Genomic DNA, 21,042 nt, shown 5'->3' on the forward strand with positions numbered 1-21,042 from the left:
TTTGGGACTACAGTTCCGAGTCAGCCCTCCACTTACCATTTGGTCAAAGGAATTGTTGAAGTCAGGCTGCAGGAAATCTCTCATCTCACTAAGGATGCAGATCACATGAGCCACTCGGATCTCCTCCAGTTCTGCCAGGGACACATCAACCACGCAGGCACCTAAACCTTCTAGAAACTTCACAGCTGATCATCAGTGGCAGCCGCCGCCAGGGGGTGGGGGAGGGAAATAAGCGAGACTTAATAGCCTAACAAGTGTCCCCATTTGTTTCAGCAAATCTGGGATGTAGTTTGCCTTGCTTTCTTTTTTGAGGTTTTTTTTAAAATCAAATTTCTGTTTTACATTTTAGAATATTCACTTAAAATATCAATGACTTCCTCTCTTTCCATGAGTCATTTTGCACAGCATGAATCCCGGCATATTTTATATAAACTAAACCATTCAGTATTCCATTGTTACATCTGTCAAAACTTATTTACACGGTTGAATTTATCTTAATGCTGCCCACGTTTTCAAATAAAACACAATTTTCCTCCATATATTCAATAAACATTTTCCAATCTTCTTTAAACATATGTTCATCTTGTTCTCTTATTCTATATGTTAGGTCCGCAAGCTGCACGTATTCCATCCATTTAAGTTGCCTATCTTCTCTGGTTGGGACTTCGCTCATTTTCCATTTTGGGGCTAACAAAACACGAGCTGCGGTGGTGCCATACATAAATAACATTTTCTGACATCTGGGAATTTCCTTCTGAGTTCTTCCCAACAAAAAGGACTCTGCGTGTGTTTTTTTTGGGGGGGGGGAGTGCTTTTAGACATTTTTTTCAGTTCATTATGAATGATTTACCTTTCTGGCAGGTGGCTAGGATTTCAGCATCACATGCCTGGCAGACAAGTAAAAAAAAAAGTTATTCCCAAGGATCTACCTTTGCGGAACCACAATTAAAGAACTTTTCTCCTCCTCTTGTCTATGGCACCCACCACGTTCCCAGTCATGTGACACAGTCATAGGGTGGCCTTACATCTCCTTAGGGGACATGGAATTATACAGCTGAAAGGGGACCCCGGGGTCACCTGATTCAGCCCCCTGCAATGCTGGAATCTTTTGCCCAACAAGTGGAACTCAGACTCATGATCCTGAGATTAAGAGCTGCATGAAGTGTCCGGAATCCCTCATGTAACATCCAGGAAGCAACATTCTGAAGATGAAGTGGCCGCATCTCAATATAATAATTTATTATTTATACCCCGCCCATCTGGTTGGGTTTCCCCAGCCGGTCTGAGTGGCTTCCAGCAAAATATTAAAATACAGTAATCAAACATTAAAAGCTTCCCGAAACAGGGCTGCCTTCAGATGTCTTCTAAAAGTCTGGTAGTTGTTGTTCTCTTTGACATCTGGTGGGAGGGCATTCCACAGGGCGGGCGCCACTACCGAGAAGGCCCTCTGCCTGGTTCCCTGTAACTTGGCTTTTCGCGGTGAGGGAACCGCCAGAAGGCCCTCGGTGCTGGACCACAGTGTCCAGGCAGAACGATGGGGGTGGAGACGCTCCTTCAGGTATACTGGACCAAGGCCGTTTAGGGCTTTAAAGGTCAGCACCAACACTTTGAATTGTGCTCAGAAACGTACTGGGAGCCAATGTAGGTCTTTCAATGTGGTCTCGGCAGCCACTCCCAGTCACCTGTCTAGCTGCTGCATTCTAGATCAGTTGTAGTTTCCGGGTCATCTTCAAAGGTAGCCCCACATAGAGTGCATTGTAGTAGTCCAAGCGAGAGATAACTAGAGCATGCACCACTCTGGCCAGACAGTCCGCGGGCAGGTAGGGTCTCAGCCTGCGTCCCAGATGAAGCCAGTAGACAGCCGTCCTGGACACAGAATTGACCTGCGCCTTCATGGACAGCTGTGAGTCCAAAATGACTCCCAGGCTGAACACCTGGTACTTTACAGGCACAGTTACCCCATTCAGGACTAGGGAGTCCTCCACGCCTGCCCGCCTCCTGTCCCCCAAAAACAGTACTTCTGTCTTGGCAGGATTCAACCTCAATCTGTTAGCTGCCATCCATCCTCCAACCGCCTCCAGACACTCACACAGGACCTTCACAGCCTTCACTGGTTCTGATTTAAAAGAGAGGTAGAGCTGGGTATCATCCACATATTGATGGACACCCAGTCCAAACCTCCTGATGATCTCTCCCAGCGGCTGCATGTAGATGAAGGATGCAAGAGAAACAAAGAAGTAAACAGGCACCTTAAAGAAAGTCCAGTCAACCCCCAACTTCAAGTCCTTCAGATCAGGTGTGAGGACTCCAGAGAGGGATGGTTTGGGCTGGCCTAATCCTGAAACAGGTGAAAAAGGAACTGTCAACAGGCACGCAGTGGAAAAAAGATATGTCGTGCTACTCGGATGGGAACGAATGGGCAGTTAAGACTCACCATATGGATAGCGGGGGTCAGGACCAGCCAAGATCGCATAAGCAACAGCCGCGTCTGCCACTGATGTAGACAAGGGGCCTAGCAAAAAAAAAAAAAGGGGGGGGGAGAACTTGCATTCTGGATCCTTATAAAATAAAAGAAAGACCTTGCAAGTAAAAAAAAATCACAGCAGGCCAAGGTTCTAGCTGGAACTCTCCCCCGCCCCATGTGCTAGCTTTCTATCTGCAGGGACAGGTAGGTAGCCATGTTGGTCTGCCGTAGTCAAAACAAAATAAAAAAAATTCCTTCCAATAGCACCTTAGACACCAAGTTTGTTATTGGTATGAGCTTTTGTATGCATTTCAGAATGAGTAATACCCCTCCCCACCCTTTCACTTTATATAAGAGTCTGGTGACTTCTGGTTCAGTGTATCTGAAGAAGTGTGCATGCACACGAAAGCTCATACCAATAACAAACTTAGTTGGTCTCTAAGGTGCTACTGGAAGGAATATTTTATTTTTTATCTGCAGGGAGCTATACGTGTGGAGCATCGGAATCAATTGGCTGCACGTATATAATCTGATGTGGCGCAGTCTGTTCCACCACCTTATCCCAACCCCTTTCAGGTGGACGGAAGAATGTGTGAGGGTCTGACGTGTCAGGCAACGTGGGAGCTTCATCTTCGTCTGGTGCTATAATTGTTCTCTCTGTTTTATATTATACAGTAAAATAATAAAGTACATTAACAACAAGCAAGTTTCCAGTTCATATAGAAAGCTGCCTGTGTTCTCAGGAATATGGTAGACACAGATTCTCCCTCTCTCTCTCTCTCTCTCTCTCTCTCTCTCTCTCTCACACACACACACACACACACACACACCAAATTCACACATCACACTAAGCCAAACCACGGCTTCGGAGACTGCAGCTGTTTTGCTTTTCAGATCAGTGCACCACAGCAGCTGAGCCAAAAGTCTGGTTTAGCATGTCATCCAAATCCAGGATTGTGGTTAAGCTCTCCATAATCATCATTATCATCATCATTATGTTATTATTTATACCCCGCCCATCTGGCTGGGTTTCCCCAGCCACTCTGGGCAGCTCCCAACAGAACACTAAAAACAGAATAAAACATTAAACATTAAAAAACTTCCCTAAACAGGGTTGCCTTCAGATGTCTTCTAAAAGTCAAATAGTAGTTTATTTCCTTGACATCTGATAGGAGGGCGTTCCACAGGGCAGGTGCCACTACCGAGAAGGCCCTCTGCCTGGTTCCCTGTAACCTCGCTTCTTGCAGGGAGAGAACTGCCAGAAGGCCCTCAGCGCTGGACCTCAGTGTCCGGGCAGAATGATGGGCGTGGAGATGCTCCTTCAGGTATACTGAAGCCACTTTTGCAACAGGTCCTGGTTGCAACATGCTAAACCAAACCTTGATTTAGCTGCCAGCTCACACCGACCTAAAAAGGCCAGGCATGAGCTCCTCTCTGGAAGACAGCTTGTTCACTTTAATCTATTTCAAGCTTTAATCTATTTATAAACATGCCACTATTCATTAAAAAAAACCCTGGAAGTCATATAATTTTTTAAAAAATGATATACAAAATTAAAATCAGAAACCAGCCAACTACCCTATCTGCCCACAGACTGTCTCGCCAGAGTGGTGCATGCTCTGTTATCTCCCGCTTGGACTACTGCAATGCACTCTACCTGGGGCTACCTTTGAAGGTGGCCCGGAAACTACAACTAATACAGAATGTGGCAGCTAGACTGGTGACTGGGGGCGGCCGCCGAGACCACATAACACCGGTCTTGAAAGACCTACATTGGCTCCCAGTACGTTTCCGAGCACAATTCAAAGTGTTGGTGTTGACCTTTAAAGCCCTAAGCGGCCTTGGCCCAGTATACCTGAAGGAGCGTCTCCACCTCCATCATTCTGCCTGGACACTGAGGTCCAGCTCCGAGGGCCTTCTGGCAGTTCCCTCACTGCAAGAAGCAAAGTTACAGGGAACCAGGCAGAGGGCCTTCTCGGTAGTGGCGCCAGCCCTGTGGAATGCCCTCCCGTCAGATGTCCAAGAGGAAAACAACTACCTGACATTTAGAAGACATCTGAAGGCAGCTCTGTTTAGGGAAGTTTTTAATGTGTGACATTTTAATGTATTTTTAATCTTTGTTAGAAGCCACCCATAGTGGCTGGGAAAACCCAGACAGATGGGCGAGGTGCAAATAATAAATTATTATTATTATTATTATTATTATTATTATTATTATTATTATTTTCTTAACTGCCTGCAAAGGCATGACGGAACAAGTTTTCAGCAGGTGCACACACACTTTCTTCAGCTAGACAGACAACTCCAAAAACCTCCTTCTTACCAAGGCTTACGGTAGAATATGAGAGAGGGTGACAGCCAAATTCGCTGGTGCGTCCAAAGGTACCTTCAGATGACACAAAGCAAGTGGATTAGAGGCATGATGAAGTAGCAGGTGGCCAAAAGGAGAGGCCAGAGGCTGGTCTGGCCTGAGCGATGGATCATGCCAGGCTCTAAGCAGCAGCCTAAAGGAGGGGAAATATGGAAGGGCATCATATTCTCCTGCTTCAAGCACAAAACCAATCAAGGGTCTTAGTACCCAGGATGGAGTGCTGGATTTGATCCCTGCTCAGCCATGAAGCTCCCGCGGTGGCTGTGGTGCCACGGCTGGCTCTCATGATAAACAGAGAATTATCCATCTCTAGTTAGACCTCTCGCTACAGTCAATTGGTTAACGGTGCGTTGGTACCTCTGGACTGGTCATGTTGTGCAGATGACCAATTATCGTCTTCCAAAGCAACTACTCTATTCCGAACTTAAAAATGGAAAGCGTAACGCTGGTGGTCAACAAAAGAAGTTTAAAGACTCTCTCGGGGCAAATCTTTAAAAATGTAGTATAAACACCAACAACTGGGAAACACTGGCCTGCGAGCGCTCCAGTTAGAGAACAGCCTTTACCAAAGGTGTCATGGGCTCAAACTCAGGATGAAAGGGAGAAACGTGCTAAGAGGAAAGCATGCTTGGCAAACCCTCACCATGATCAACTCCCGCCTGGAAACCTATGTCCTCACTGTGGAAGGACGTGTGGATCCAGAATTGGTCTCCACAGTCACTTACGGACTCGCTGTTAAAACCGTGTTTATGGAAGGCAATCTTACTCAGCTACGAGTGATCGCCAAAGAAGAAGAAGATTACCTTTGAGTCCCACAATGCCACAGAAAGACGCAGGGATCCTCACCGAGCCGCCCCCATCTGTACCAAGAGCCAACGGGCAAAGGCCTACAAAAAGAAGCAGAATTACAAGCCTTCCGTTCAGGCAAACCATCTAGTTCTACATTCCCCCACACAATCTCCTCAGAATCACAGAACTGTAGAGTTGGAAGGGACCCCGCCACTGCAGAGAGGTACGGCGGGACCCTCTGCCTCCATGAGAAGGCCCCTGCTGCTGCAGGGAAGCGTGGCACACCTGCCACTGCAGGAGGTATGGTGGGACCCTCTGCTGCTGCGGGGAAGCCCAGCAATGCCCTCCGCTGCTGCCGATATATATCATGATATATTGAGATATCGTGATATTTAGCTGGCAATAACCAGCTATCGCCCAGCTCTATCACTGATGGAGTGCACAAGGTTATGAAAAGCAAACTTGTTGAGTTTCTGGTCCATTGTGGTGGTATGTATATGGGCATGGGCGTAGGAAGGGGGGAGGGCGTTCTGCCCCGGATTCCATCATGGAGGGGGTGACAAATTATCAAGGAATGATTACTGCCCTACTAGGGTGGTTCATAAAAAACCATCGTTATTAGAATGGCAAAGTAAACTCTGTGAGTTTATGGAAATGGCAAAATTGACGGCAACTATTAGAGGCCATTCAAATCAGAGAATAATTAAAGAGTGGGAGGGAGTGAAGGAATATATGAAAAAATATGGTTCCGGAACTGGAATATTAATAGATAACGTGTAAAACATGAGGGGTAAGCAAGCAAACAATAAAAAAAATCAGCTGCGCAATGATTAAATTATAACAACACAACAAGACAGAAGAAGTAAAAAAAAATAAAAATGAGATCACACATGGGTGAAGGAATGGGGGTGTATAGGGGAACTTGAAATATTTATAATATAAAAGCTTTAATATAAAATTTCTAACTGTGTTGTATTTGTATACAGCAAAGAAGTTTATAGTAATTTGGTATATTTTAATTTGGTTAATTATATAATAGGTTTATGTTAGAAAATGAATATGGATGTTGAATTTGATGTTTGTAATTTTTCTTTTTTCGGTTTTGGAAATAAAAAATAATTATAATTATAAAAAACCTTTTTTAAAAAAATGCCTGCTCCAAAGGTCTCATCTTACTACACAAGGGATTATACAGCCATATTTGAAATTTCATGCATATCAGTTAATATCTTGACCCGCCTCCGCAAAAATAATTGTTTACTTGGCCATTTTTATATGTCGTGAAGGCTAAAATTTCAATTCAGTGGAGCCAAAACACAACCCATCCTGTAGATTTAAGTATCTGCCACAGTCACCCAGAATCCACATTCCTTTGTAAATAACGTAAAACCATTTTTGCAGGCAAATAAAAATAAAAAATCAATGTGTGTGTGTGGGGGGGGGGGTGACAAGAAATTTTCCACACCAGGTACCACCTGACCTTCCTCTGTGTACAGGGGATAGATTTCCTTGCCAAGGGCACAAGGGAACCGATCGATGCCTCTGTTGAACTGCCGCTCTCCTTCTTCCCGCCTCCCCAACTCAGTGGACAACCTCACCTGAAGCCACGGCTGCTGCTGACCCACTAGAGCTGCCCCCAGTGAAGTGCTGGGGGTTGTAGGGGTTCCTCGCCGTACCGTGGTATCTGGAGGGAGACAGAGAAAGATTCAGAAGGCAGTGCTGCCAAGACCGTTGGAGGAAGCGAAGGATCTCAACACCCTGACACACAGGTGAGGTTCAAGGCAGAGGCCACGAGGTATGGCACCCAGTCTCCATGCTCTACCTAGCCCCGTGGTTCCCAATGTGGGGCACAAGCCCCACAGCGGGGTAATTTGATTTTTAAAGGGGGCAATTCGCGAATGAGTTAGACCAAGTTAATGGGCTTTTAGGTTTCTTCTATGTGAATAGGAGTTCATTTTTTGAGTACAGTGGTACCTCAGGTTACATACGCTTCAGACTGCATACGCTTCAGGTTACACACTCCACTAACCCAGAAATAGTACCTCGGGTTAAGAACTTTGCTTCAGGATCAGAACAGAAATCGTGCTCCGGAGGCACAGCGGCAGCAGGAGGCCCCAATAGCTGAAGTGGTGCTTCAGGTTAAGATCAGTTTCAGGTTAATAACGGACCTCCGGAACGAATTAAGTACTTAACCCGAGGTACCACTGTATAATGCTTTGCTCCACATTTATTACCTTTCTTATTCCACTCATGTTTTAAAGAGAAAGCTCCATTCAGTGTTATCAACAAGCCCCCGTTTAATGAATGTGAGCTACTTTACCTGTTGGGGTTACAACCAGTGGTTCCAATACCCAATTCGTGCATGTTTGAGACACCGATAATAATGGCCCCAGCCTCTCGCAGTTTTTGGGTGGCAGTGGCATCTTCGGTTTCTGGCTCCATGCCCAGGTATTGCGTTCCACTTCGGTGATGATAGGGCACCTAAAAAAAAGCAGGGAATCAAAGAAGAAGAAGAAGAAGAGTTTGGATTTGATATCCCGCCTTTCACTCCCCTTCAGGAGTCTCAAAGCGGCTCACATTCTCCTTTCCCTTCCTCCCCCACAACAAACACTCTGTGAGGTGAGTGGGGCTGAGAGACTTCAGAGAAGTGTGACTGGCCCAAGGTCACCCAGCAGCTGCTTGTGGAGGAGCGGAGACGCGAACCCGGTTCCCCAGATTACGAGACTACCGCTCTTAACCACTACACCACACTGGCTCTCATAGAATCACAGAACTGTAGTTCAATGACAGCAGCAAGAATATTATTGGCACAAAAATGGAAGCAAGAAGAATTACCGACAAAAGAAGAATGGAGGATGAAATTGATGGACTATGCAGAATTGGATAAACTAACCGGAAGAATTCGAAGCCTGCGGGACCAGAGATTCGCAGAAGACTGGTGTAAATTTACGGACTATTTGAAAAGTAATTGTGATGACCAGATTACGTTTGTAGATTTGCAAGAAGTTTTGTGAGGTAAATTATTTGAATTATTGCAAAAATGGTTAAAGAGGTGGATTGTGAGTTAAGATAATTAAAGGCAATAGGAATTTAAGAAATGCAGAAGAAATGATAAAAATGGTGGATCATCAGAGGTGCTGATGGAAGTCCAAAAAGATTGTATAAGATGTGAAGTTCTGTGGAATGTATAATAATTGGTATATATATATATATATATATATATATATATACACACACACACACACACACACACACACACACAGTGGTGCCTCGCAAGATAAAAAGAATCCGTTCTGTGATTCTCTTCGTCTAGCGGTTTTTTCATCTTGCGAAGCAAGCCCATTGACGGATTAGCGAATTAGCGCTATTAGCGGCTTTTAGCGGCTTATCTGCTGATCGGATCAGCTGATAAGCGGCTTAGCGGCTTAGAAAAAGGGGGGGAGGAAAAAAAACCAGCAGGAATTCGCAAGACATTGTCGTCTTGTGAAGCAAGCCCATAGGAGATTCATTTTGCGAAGCACCTCCAAAACAGAAAACTGTTTCGTCTAGCGAGTTTTCCGTCTTGCGAGGCATTCGTCTTGCGGGGCACCACTGTATATAAAGAATCACAGAATTGTAGAGTTGGAATTAACCATGAGGGTCATCCAGTCCAACCCCCTGAAAAACAGGGCTATCTTTTGCCCAACGTGAAGCTCTAACCCACACCCCTGAGATTAAGAGTCTCATTTCATTTCAATGATATATAATGAAATGAAAAGGATGTTTAAAATAACCTTTGTAAAAAAAACAACCCATAAGCTTTTCTCTTGGGAATTATAGGGACAGAACTACCTAAAATGTATAGAAACATATTCATGTAAGTTACTACACCGGCAAGAATATTACCCGTCCAAAAATGGAAAGAAGCAGAGGTCCCAGCAAAGGAAGAATGGATACAAAAATTTATGGAATATGCAGAAATGGCAAAACTTACCAGAAGAATAAGAAACCAAGATAACAAACTTTTTATAAAAGAATGGAAATGGTTTATTGGATATTTACAGATAAATTGTAAACAGATAAGAACATTGGCAGGGTTATTGTAATAACCTGCAGTATTATAAGAGTATATATTTAAAGTAGGTGAGTAAATGAGCAAATTAAGTGAATTTGGATATGCAGAAGATATCAAATATAAATTTAAGGAACCGCAGAAAGAAGGAGAAGCCAAGTTAAGTTTTAAAAGGTCAAAATGATTGTAAAATTAGTGAAATGTATAAACTTGAAAAGTATTTTAAAAAATTTAAAGTTATTAAGAGTTTCATGTTCCGCTGCTGGTTCTTTTCATACGCTCGCCAGTTTAGGATTACATTTCATTGTATTTGATGAAGTGGACTGTGATCCGAGGAAGCCTATTTCATAATAAACGTCTTAGGTCTTTAAGGTGTCACAAGACTCTCATTAAACAAACACACAAGCTGCAATACAGTGGTACCTCGGGTTAAGTACTTAATTTGTTCCGGAGGTCCGTACTTAACCTGAAACTGTTCTTAACCTGAAGCACCACTTTAGCTAATGGAGCCTCCTGCTGCTGCCACGCCGCCGGAGCACGATTTCTGGGTTAGCAGACTCTGTAACCTGAAGCGTATATAACCTGAAGCGTATGTAACCCGAGGTACCACTGTATGCTGTGATTGCTGGTGAGCGCAGCCAAGCTGCCCCTTTCTTCCCCCTGTGACAGTCTAAACAGGATTCTTCAGATCAATCCCAAACCCAGCAGCGATAATTCAGGCAGACCACCACCTCCCTTTCTTAAGACCAGCCTTATTCAGCAAAGGCAACTAAGCGGACTGTGCTTACCACTTTAATCTCCTCCTTCAGGCACACTGGGATCCCGTCCAAAAGAGAGAGGGTCTGCTTGCTTTGATAGCGAGCGGTGGAGTCCTCCGCCATCTGAGCAGGAAGAGATTTATAATGCCGTGTAGCATTCATTAATATAATTGCTGAGCAGGAAGAGAGATAGGAACAAGTGGCAGACCGAAGCAGTCCCAACCTGAAGTCTGATTCAAAGGCTTCAGCATTAATAATAATAATAATAATAATTTATTTGTACCCCTACCATCTGGCTGGGCTTCCCCAGCCACTCTGGGAGGCTTCCAACAAAGATTTAAAATACATTAAAATGTCACATACTAAAAACTTCCCTGAACAGGGAATAATCACACCCTCCTTCTCCCTGGCCAAAAGCTGCAATGAATGCACTGGTTCTCAAACTTTTTTTCCTCTGGGCCACATTTTCAGAACAAAAATTTGCTCGCACCACACTGATTTCCCCCCCCCCCCCTGATGCAAAATACATTGGAAAGCAGAAAGGAACAAGCTTGATTTATAACACAGAACACAACTACTTTATAATATGATCATAAAAGTACAAAACAATGCAGCTGCAGAAGAATATGAATCCTTCCCCAAATATAATGATAAACGGGCCTCTTACATATGTAACTTAAGTAGGCATACAAACTAAAGGAGAGGTGTGGAGCTTGCTTTTGCTGGGTCATCTCATTTATACGACGTCTCACTTGAGAGAAACAAACTCATCTCATCCCCACAAAGAAGCCTTTCTCTTTTCTGATCTCCCATCTTTGTCAAGAGTTTAAAATCCCTGCTCACAACAATATGTTGTGGAGAACTGTAGAAAAATAGCCGAGGCTCTTAAAGAGAGGCACAGAAGCAAAGAAGCGTAGAATTGGAAGGGACCCTGAGGATAATCTAATTCAACCCCCTGCAATGCAGAAATATGCAGGTGTCCCATATGGGGATCAAACCTGCAACCCTGGCATTATCAACACCATGCTCCATCCAGCTGCTATACTGGGGTCAGCAAACTTTTTCAGCAGGGGGCCGGTCCACCGTCCCTCAGAGCATGTGGTGGGCCGGACTATATGGGGGGGGGGAATGAACCAATTCCTATGCCCCACAAATAACCCAGGGATACATTTTAAATAAAAGGACACGTTCTACTCATGTAAAAACACGCTGACTCCTGGACCGTCCGCAGGCCAGATTGAGAAGTCAATTGGGCTGCATCCGGCCCCCGGGCCTAAGTTGCCTACCCCTGTTGCTATAACATGGATAATGTGTGTGTGTGTGTGTGTGTGTGTGTGTGTGTGTGTGTAGGGACATGGGTGGCGCTGTGGTCTAAACCACTGAGCCTCTTGGGCTTGCCGATCGGAAGGTCGGCAGTTCGAATCCCCATGACGGAGTGAGCTCCCGTTGCTCTGTCCCAGCTCCTACCAACTTAGCAGTTTGAAAGCACGTCAAAGTGCAAGTAGATAAATAGGTACCGCTCTGGCGGGAAGGTAAATGGTACTTCTGTGCGCTCTGGCACTCGCCACTGTGTCCCGTTGTGCCAGAAGCGGTTTAGTCATGCTGGCCACATGACCCGGAAAGCTGTCTGTGGACAAACGCCAGCTCCCTCAGCCTGAAAGCTAGATGAGCGATGCAACCCCAGGGTCGCCTTTGGCTGAAACTAACCTTTTATAAATAAATTATGTCGATCTTATACTAAATTACACTGAAATATCTCTTTGATTGTCCTTGAACCTTCCCTCCACACTTGCTATCCTCTTCTGCCACACCAGTGTGGTAAACCACAGCCTTGGGGAACGAACCACTGCTGTAATGTTTAGGTAAACGTAAAGGTACCCCTGACCATTAGGTCCAGTCGTGACCAACTCCAGGGCTGCGGCGCTCATCTCGCTTTATTGGCTGAGGGAGCCGGCGTACAGCTTCCAGGTCATGTGACCAGCATGACTAAGCCACTTCTGGCGAACCAGAGAAACGCACAGAAATGCCGTTTACCTTCCCGCCGGAGTGGTACCTATTTATCTACTCGCACTTTGACATGCTTTCGAACTGCTAGGTGGGCAGGAGCAGGGACTGAGCAACGGGAGCTCACCCCGTCGCGGGGATTCGAACCGCCAACTTTCTGATCGGCAAGTCCTAGGCTCTGTGGTTTAACCCACAGCACCACCTGTGTAATGTTTAGATGAGCCTTTTAAGTAAAGTAGCACAGCTTTGGCCAACCTACTTTGAGGATCTCTTTGCGGTCCCACTGAACAATTGCTTGGAGGGGGAGGCTGGACCTCTCGTCATCTTCCAATGTGGCAATAATGTTCTTGGCGACCTGAAGTGGTGTAACCTCACCGGATCTAGCAAACAGAGAACAGTCTCCTTGTAAGCCTGCACACTTCGCCACAGTCAGGCTGGGGCCATGGGAAGCTGTACCCAAATCCAGCTCTAAATGGCAGAGTCTCTATTATTCGTTATGCTTCTATCCCACCTTTCCTCCAAGGCGTGCTTTTCATCCTCGCAAACAGCCTTGAGAGGGAGGTTAGGCTGAGCGAATCTGACTGGCCCAAAATCACCCAGTGGGCTTCATGGCTGAGCTTGAACCCTGGTCTCCCAAGTGCTAGTCCAACACTCTAAGCACTACACCACACTGCCTTCATGTAGGTATCAATCCCTGGGTCTACAAAGAGCTGGACGCCTCGATTCCACCCACTGGGAGCCCATTTCTGTTTGGGGGAGGCTACAAAGTCCTGCTTCTGTCAAACAAAGGAGGAGGGTGACCCGTGACAGTTTTGCTGCGTACCTGCTGTCACTTACCGGTAGCAGTTCAAATAATCCTGGATCCCTTTGAAGTTGAACATAGGGCGAGCAGAACGTGAACTGTAAGGAAAGGAAAGGTAAAGACCAAAAGAGAACGACGCCGGTCGCCTGAGAGCGAGGGATTGATGATCAAGCCATCGTGGACCCAGCACTCATTTCTCATCATCCACAGCTAAACAACTTGTGCCAATGACCAATAAGGCTTCGCTTTCTGCTGCCTGTTAGGACCTTGTGGAAGCAACTGCATGTTGCTGGCAGATGCCCCAAATTCACATGTAAGGTAAAGGTACCCCTGCCCGTACGGGCCAGTCTTGCCAGACTCTAGGGTTGTGCGCTCATCTCACTCTATAGGCCGGGAGCCAGCGCTGTCCACAGACTTCCAGGTCACGTGGCCAGCGTGACAAGCTGCATCTGGCGAGCCAGCGCAGCACACACGGAAACGCCGTTTACCTTCCCGCTAGTAAGCGGTCCCTTTTTATCTACTTGCACCCGGAGGTGCTTTCGAACTGCTAGGTTGGCAGGCGCTGGGACCGAACGATGGGAGAATTCACATGTAGAGGGAAGTTTTTAATGTTTGACATTTTATTGTGTTTGTATATTTTGCTAGTAGCCACCCAGAGTGACTGGGGAAACCCAGTCAGATGGGTGGCATACACTTCTTCTTCTTTTTATTAATATTACAAAGAAAATACTCTGCTTAGCACACCTGAGACCTTGCGAAGAAGGGGGGGGGGAGAGAGAAAGGGGGGGGGAAATACCGTACTTTTCCATGTATAAGACTAGGGTTTTTTTACTAAAAAAATGTTAAAAATGGGGGGGTAGTCTTATACACGGGGGCAATCTCCCCCCATTTTCTTAAATTTGAGTCCCCCAAAATAGGGGGTGTCTTATACACGGGGGCGTGTTATACACAGAAAAATACGGTAAGTGACACTCTGAGCTCTGGTCCCACCACCAAAATTGCCCTCTGTCAGGGAACTGCCATCGGAGCTATAGGTGGAGGGAAGGCTCCAAAGGGATGCAGGAGAGGGTCCCAGTAGGGAGAGAGGCAGCCCATCTGCTGGGGAAGGAAATCAGCGTAACACCAGTGGAGAAGGGGGGCAGATGGGGGAATCAGAGAGGAGGCTCCAAGACTCCTCGCCGGAGACCAGAGGAGAGAGTACGGGTACTCCGTTGCCCACACCCTCCCTGCGCAGAAGACTTCCGCGCAGGGAGAGTAGGAGGAGACTTGGCGTCAAACAACTTTTATGCTGGAAAAGGTTTAAGAAACGCCCACTGACGGATTCTGCCAGCGACTGAGACAGTCACGATGCTGGAAGCTGTTCAGTCAGAAAGGGTTTAACCAGGTAACCTCGCCAGCAGTGGCAGCAACTTACGCACGAGCAACCCCTAAATCCATTACACCCTCCAAGGGAACATGGCACTTGACAGGAAGAAGATTCCCTCACCCATTCTGGAAGGATTCAGTAAGTCACAAACAGCATCATACACGCCTATATGTTCCTTATACATAAAGAACATTAGCCAATATGATAAATATGCCTGCCCTTCTTACCTAAACATCTGTTTTCAATAGAAGCAGCTGCATATTCAACCACTTGCCTAGTAATCATAGGCGACCAAGAATTCCACACAGACGACTGAGTGGATTGGCAGGGAAGTTGTTATGTACTAAGCTGAATAGGATCCAAAATGCAGCAGTCTGGTTGGTCCTAGAACAATAGGATTCAGAATGCAGCAGTCTAATTGGTCCTAGAACAATAGGATTCAGAATGCAGCAGTCTGATTGGTCCTAAAACAATAGGATCCAGAATGCAGCAGTCTGACTGGTCCTAGAACAATAGGATTCAGAATGCAGCAGTCTGATTGGTCCTAGAACAATAGGATCCAGAATGCAGCAGTCTGATTGGTCCGCAGGAGCCACCCAATCCAACTCCAGGTGGGAGTGAATCCGCAACCTGATTGGCCTACAGGAGAATCCCAGAATTAGCCAATCACGTGGGGCCCATTGTGTAAATAATGTATATAAAGCAGACATTTTGGGGGAACTTCCAATTCCTCACTACTATGAGCTGAATAGAGAGCATGAAATCGACTCTCGACTCTGAGTATATTTCAGAAGTGGTGGATCAACGTTCCGCTTTGTAGAAGCAAATATTTTTGTTGGCAGGCTAAAATGTTGTAACAGCCTGTTCCGTGTTGGTCGTGTGGAAGAGGTCTTCGGCAGCTTGTTCCTTCCATCACCAGCATGGAAACGCAGGCGGGAAACTTTTGAGGGCAGTATGCTAAATGCCTCTTCCACTTTCCCAACAAATGATTTCCCCTGAGCTATCTAGTGTCCAAATGCAGCTCGTTTCCACCCGTTCCCAGCACCCCAGATCTCCCACCTCTTTCCATTTCTGTACTTGCCTTACTTCCATCAGTTTGGGGAGAATTTCCAAGACATTTTCAGACTCTGAACGGTTGTTTTTCTCTTCCTCAGCGACTACCGGCACAAACGTAGGGTCTTCGGCAAGATCAAGGAAGCGCAGGGCAGTAAAGTTGTTGACCCTGCAAATAAGTGTGTGAAATGGGAGCTTGTAAAGGGAAAGGAGCGTGGCAACATTTTAATTCAGAATTGCACTCGTTCTCTCTGTCGCCGATAGTTTTCCTTCACCAAGATGCTACAAAGAAGGTCTTGCAGATCCTGCCAATAAAAAGTATCTTGGCAAACAGATTTTATCAGAGAAGACCAATTTTTACACCAGTAGTTCCATGACTGTCAAGAAACAGCTTTTTTATTATTATTATTTGAAAAAAGAGAAAAGCAAGATCTGGAGGGAACCAAGACTCGGAAGGATGTCTCATTGCACCCACAGATTGTAAGTCACAAGTTGCTGTATTTTTCGCTCTATAAGACGCACCAGACCACGACGCACCTAGTTTTTGGTGGAGGAAAACAAGAAAAAAAATATTCTGGATCTCAGAAGCCAGAACAGCAAGAGGGATCGCTGCGCAGCAAAAGCAGCAATCCCTCTTGCTGTTCTGGCTTCTGGGACAGCTGCGCAGCCTGCATTCGCTCCATAAGACGCACACACATTTCCCCTTACTTTTTGGGAGGGAAAAAGTGAGTCTTATAGAGAAAAAAATACGGTAAATCACTTTCCCACACCTCCAACACCCAGGCTACTTTCAGAGGATCCTCTGAAGCATAGAAACCATCATGAGGCGCAATGCCTTCTTCCCTGACACACTTCTTCATCCACAAGAGGAGACACTTCCAATCATGGTTTCAAACAAACAACAGTTTACCATGTTTGGGTAAACCAGGCAACTGTGGTTGGAAGTTTCATATCTCCTTCCTTTGCACCCAGAGGACGGGGAGAGCATATGGGCACAAACCTTGTGCCAGATCGTTGTTATAATGCCAAGTAACGGAGAGAAGGAAACATCTGGTTTCCCAAACTCTCCATTTATTTATTTCTCCCCACCCACCCAAATAAGGTTGTGATCACATGTGAGAAGCGAGCCGAAGTTGCTATTCAGACCAAGTGAAATAAATGAACATGGCTAAGTTAGGTCCGTTAATTTTGATGGGTCTGCCGTGAGTAAAGCTTAGTTGAATCTCACCCCTTGTACCCAGTATCTTGTTGAAGTGGCCCCCATTGAGTACCATTACAGTGATACCTCAGGTTAAGTACTTAATTCGTTCCGGAGGTCCGAACTTAACCTGAAACTATTCTTAACCTGAAGCACCACTTTAGCCAATGGGGCCTCCTGCTGCTGCCGCGCCGCCAAAGCACAATTTCTGTTCTCATCCTGAAGATGAGGTAATACCTGAGGTAATATTTCTGCGTTAGCGGAGTCTGTAACCTGAAGTGTATGTAACCTGAAGTGTATGTAACCTGAAGCGTATGTAACCTGAGGTACCACTGTAATGCCAATTGATTAAAAGTTAATTGGGAAACACAAGACACACAGTTAGCTTTGCATGGCTGCACAGCTAAAATTGTCTGATGTATTCCCTGCAGTGGGACATGGGAGTTTTCTGTGAATTCTGGACTGTTTAACCAAACCAACCACATAGATATACCCCAAAACACAACTTTATGGTGTATAAATGCATCACGATGCCGTTGCAAAAAGCTGGCTGCGCTCAGTCTGCATGCAAGATAGAGGAGTTGGCATCTTAAGAATTTTAGACCATCTGTTTCAAATGCTAGTATTACCCCCCATAAGTGCCAAGGTGCCACTCATCTTCTGCACTTTGCCTTGGTTGGGTTACGATGCTGCTTCTGTTCAGACCTGCCCCTTCAAGATGCCAGTAGCTTGTGTCAGGCATTGCCAAGCGTACCATGCTTGATAAAGGTAAAGGGCCATTAGGTCCAGTCGTGACCGACTCTGGGGTTGCGGCGCTCATCTCGCTTTATTGGCCAAGGGAGCCGGCGTACAGCTTCCAGGTCATGTGGCCAGCATGACTAAGCCGCTTCTGGCGAACCAGAGCAGCGCACGGAAACGCCGTTTACCTTACCGCCGGAGCGGTACCTATTTATCTACTTGCACTTTGACGTGCTTTCGAACTGCTAGGTTGGCAGGAGCAGGGACCGAGCAACCGGAGCTCACCCCGTCGCGGGGATTCGAACCGCCGACATTCTGATCGGCAAGTCCTAGGCTCTGTGGTTTAACCCACAGTGCCACCCGCGTCCCATGCTTGATACAGAATGTGTATTAAGGCAAGAAAGGCATCAAAATAGGAAACAGTCCCCGCAGGCTCATCTCTTCAACAGAGAAGGGAATACCAGAACCCAGATAACTGCAGAGTTCAGCAAAACTGGAAGCAGGAGCCAAATCACATCAGAGCCCCAGAAGATGCTGGAAAGCAACAACCATCCACAAGTTCCTCCATGTATGGCCTATGGAAAATCTGTAAAGTGTAGACACTGGGCAGCATTCTATGAATTATTTGCACTAGTGCAAGGATTAGCACTAATGTAACAAATTACATTAAGTGAGGAGGAATTGAAGAACCTTTTGATAAGGGTGAAAGAGGAAAGCGCAAAATATGGTCTGAAGCTCAACATCAAAAAAACTAAGATCATGGCCACTGGGCCCATCACCTCCTGGCAAATAGAAGGGGAAGAAATGGAGGCAGTGAGAGATTTTACTTTCTTGGGTTCCATGATCACTGCAGATGGTGACAGTAGTCACGAAATTAAAAGACGCCTGCTTCTTGGGAGAAAAGCAATGACAAACCCAGACAGCATCTTAAAAAGCAGAGACGTCACCTTGCCAACAAAGGTCCGTATTGTTAAAGCTATGGTTTTCCCAGTAGTGATGTATGGTTGATGCTTTTGAATTATAGTGCTGGAGGAGACTCTTGAGAGTCCCCTGGACTGCAAGAAGATCAAACCTATCCATTCTTAAGGAAATCAGCCCTGAGTACTCACTGGAAGGACAGATCCTGAAGCTGAGGCTCCAAGACTTTGGCCACATCATGAGAAGAGAAGACTCCTTGGAAAAGACCCTGATGTTGGGAAGGATTGAGGGCACAAGGAGAAGGGGATGACAGAGGACGAGATGGTTGGACAGTGTTCTCAAAACTGCTAACTTGAGTTTGACCAAACTGTGAGAGGCAGTGGAAAACAGGAGTGCCTGGCATGCTCTGGTCCATGGGGTCACGAAGAGTCGGACACGACTAAACAACAACAAATTTCCACCCTCTCTTTCCCTGACATGTGCACTGCGCTGTCCCCAAATCTGCTCTGGAGAGTTGATGATCCCCTTCCTTGCAGATACAGTGGTACCTCTGGATGCGAATGGGATCTGTTCCAGAGCCCTGTTCGCATCCTGAAGAGAACGCAACCCACATCTGTACATCTGCACGTGCGTGGGTTGTGATTGGCCGCTTCTGCGCATGCGTGTGACGTCATTTTGAGCGTCTGTGCATACGTGAGCGGCGAAACCTGGAAGTAACACATTCCATTACTTTCGGGTCACCGCAGAGCACAACCCGAAAACGCTCAACCTGAAGCAACTTTAACCCGAGGTATGGCTGTATTAGGGTGCATAGGGAGAAGAAGGGGAGAGCATTCCATTGCGCAAAGAGAAATCTTTGTGCTGACTGAATAGTGTCCTTGGTGCTATGTTGAATACAATCCACTTCTTCCAGCAACACAGATCTGCTCCCCAATTTGAACTCTAAAATAAAAAAATACTCACCGCATTAGAAGTGGAACTAAAAAATGCTGTCCGAAAGCCTATAAGTGGGTATAAAAACAAATAAAATAATTGCAGTTCTAGTAGATTTGCTGTCGATTCTCTTGGGCTGCTTAAATATACCATACACATAATTTCAGGGGCAAACCTGCTGCACATTCAACACATTTGGGGCATATGGCTCATCTCTTCTCCGGGATTATATTCAGCAGAAACTCATTCTTTCAGCAGGAGCCAGATTTGCACGATATTGACTGGTCAGGCCTTGCCTCAATGATAAGCCCCCCTCCACTGTTTCTCGAACAATTTGTGAAGTGTAGAAAAGCCATTAAAAAAGAATGTAACTAGGAGCCCAGGTGTGTCTCATCACAGGAGCAATGATGGAGAGGCAGAGAAACAGAGAAACTTACTACACAGGAGTAGTAAGTGGAACATACATTTTGTGTGCCAAATCTGGTTTAGATGCATCTCACTCTATTGTGTTCCACAGTACAATTAGTCGCAATCCAGTTTTGATGGCTTAAAGGTAAAGGTAAAGGGACCCCTGACCATTAGAGATCACCCCGTTGTGGGGACTCGAACCGCCGACCTTCCGATCGGCAAGTCCTAGGCTCTGTGGTTTAACACACAGCGCCACCCGCTGATGATGGCTTGCCTGTCCTAAAAATATATGCACTCAGGGAGCCTACACATTTTTTACCTACAGACAGGAACTTCTGCAGTGCTGTGGGCAACTGTGTAAGCTTTATCTGATCAAAACGAGTATATGAGCTTCATCACCAACGTACAGAAATAAAGCGGTTATCCCAGTGGTTGGCAAGGTTCTCCTACAGTTTAGTCCAACTGCAAGGCATTTTTTCTGAATTCAACTTTCCCTCCAAAGAGCTCTCAGCATCATCCCTCGGGTTCTCAACCCATCCAGCTGCTGGCCAGCCTGAACTTGCCTAGCTTCAGGGACGGAGTTTCATCAAGGAACCATAACAAGTTGGATGCTTTAGCCCCACACCAAAAAATGTGTTCTGATGACTTCTCCCGAACATTGAAGTGTCTTGCAGAACAGCCCTGGCAGCAGCTGAAGGACTTCCTTCAGGAGACCCCTTCAGCTAGGAAAAGGGGGTCCCATGCAGGCTGGGGAGGGTGCAATAGAAATAATTTTTTATTATTATATATAAAAAAATATTGTTGTTGTCTCAAAGGCATGCAGTTTGCAGGGAACCAGAAACTCTGAGCACAACCACACCCTGAATTTAGATCACATGGCAAAAGCAAAAGCAAAAGCAGCACAGGACCAATCCTTCCCTTATTTTCTGCAGTTAAGTCTAAATAACTTGAGACTAGTAGAAGAAGATGCAGTCCTTACAGTTCTGCACATCAAACCCAGACTGAGCTAGATTGCTTGGTCTCTCTAAGTCAGTCACATGCCCTGAAACCATGAAATGTTTCAGTGTAGTATAGTTTTTTTCATGAAAGTCAAAGGAACTACTGCTAAGCAGTAACTGAAAGTACATCTCCTTTTGACTGCCAACTCCTGTTCTCCTTTCACTTTCCTAGTGCAAGTGGGAGCCACAAC

General features: G+C 45.8%; 1 protein-coding gene across 1 annotated transcript in view; it reads right to left on the bottom strand.

Annotated features, from left to right (window-relative positions):
• LOC310697084 (uncharacterized protein) overlaps positions 1-21,042 on the bottom strand; it is a 33,044-nt gene that overhangs the window by 6,700 nt on the left and 5,302 nt on the right. Inside the window, exons 3-15 of the mRNA XM_083483386.1 lie at positions 19,476-19,513; positions 15,687-15,827; positions 13,275-13,337; positions 12,697-12,817; positions 10,464-10,556; positions 7,945-8,105; positions 7,223-7,308; positions 5,639-5,722; positions 4,788-4,850; positions 2,435-2,512; positions 2,250-2,338; positions 851-887; positions 37-185 (exon numbers count right to left, since the gene is read on the bottom strand). Of these exons, the coding sequence (XP_083339512.1) occupies positions 37-185; positions 851-887; positions 2,250-2,338; positions 2,435-2,512; positions 4,788-4,850; positions 5,639-5,722; positions 7,223-7,308; positions 7,945-8,105; positions 10,464-10,556; positions 12,697-12,817; positions 13,275-13,337; positions 15,687-15,827; positions 19,476-19,513 (1,203 nt within the window). The remainder of the gene's footprint in view (positions 1-36; positions 186-850; positions 888-2,249; positions 2,339-2,434; positions 2,513-4,787; positions 4,851-5,638; positions 5,723-7,222; positions 7,309-7,944; positions 8,106-10,463; positions 10,557-12,696; positions 12,818-13,274; positions 13,338-15,686; positions 15,828-19,475; positions 19,514-21,042) is intronic.

This window comes from Podarcis liolepis (genome assembly GCF_965112155.1).
Source record: "Podarcis liolepis genome assembly, chromosome: 17".
Lineage (NCBI taxonomy): Eukaryota > Metazoa > Chordata > Lepidosauria > Squamata > Lacertidae > Podarcis > Podarcis liolepis.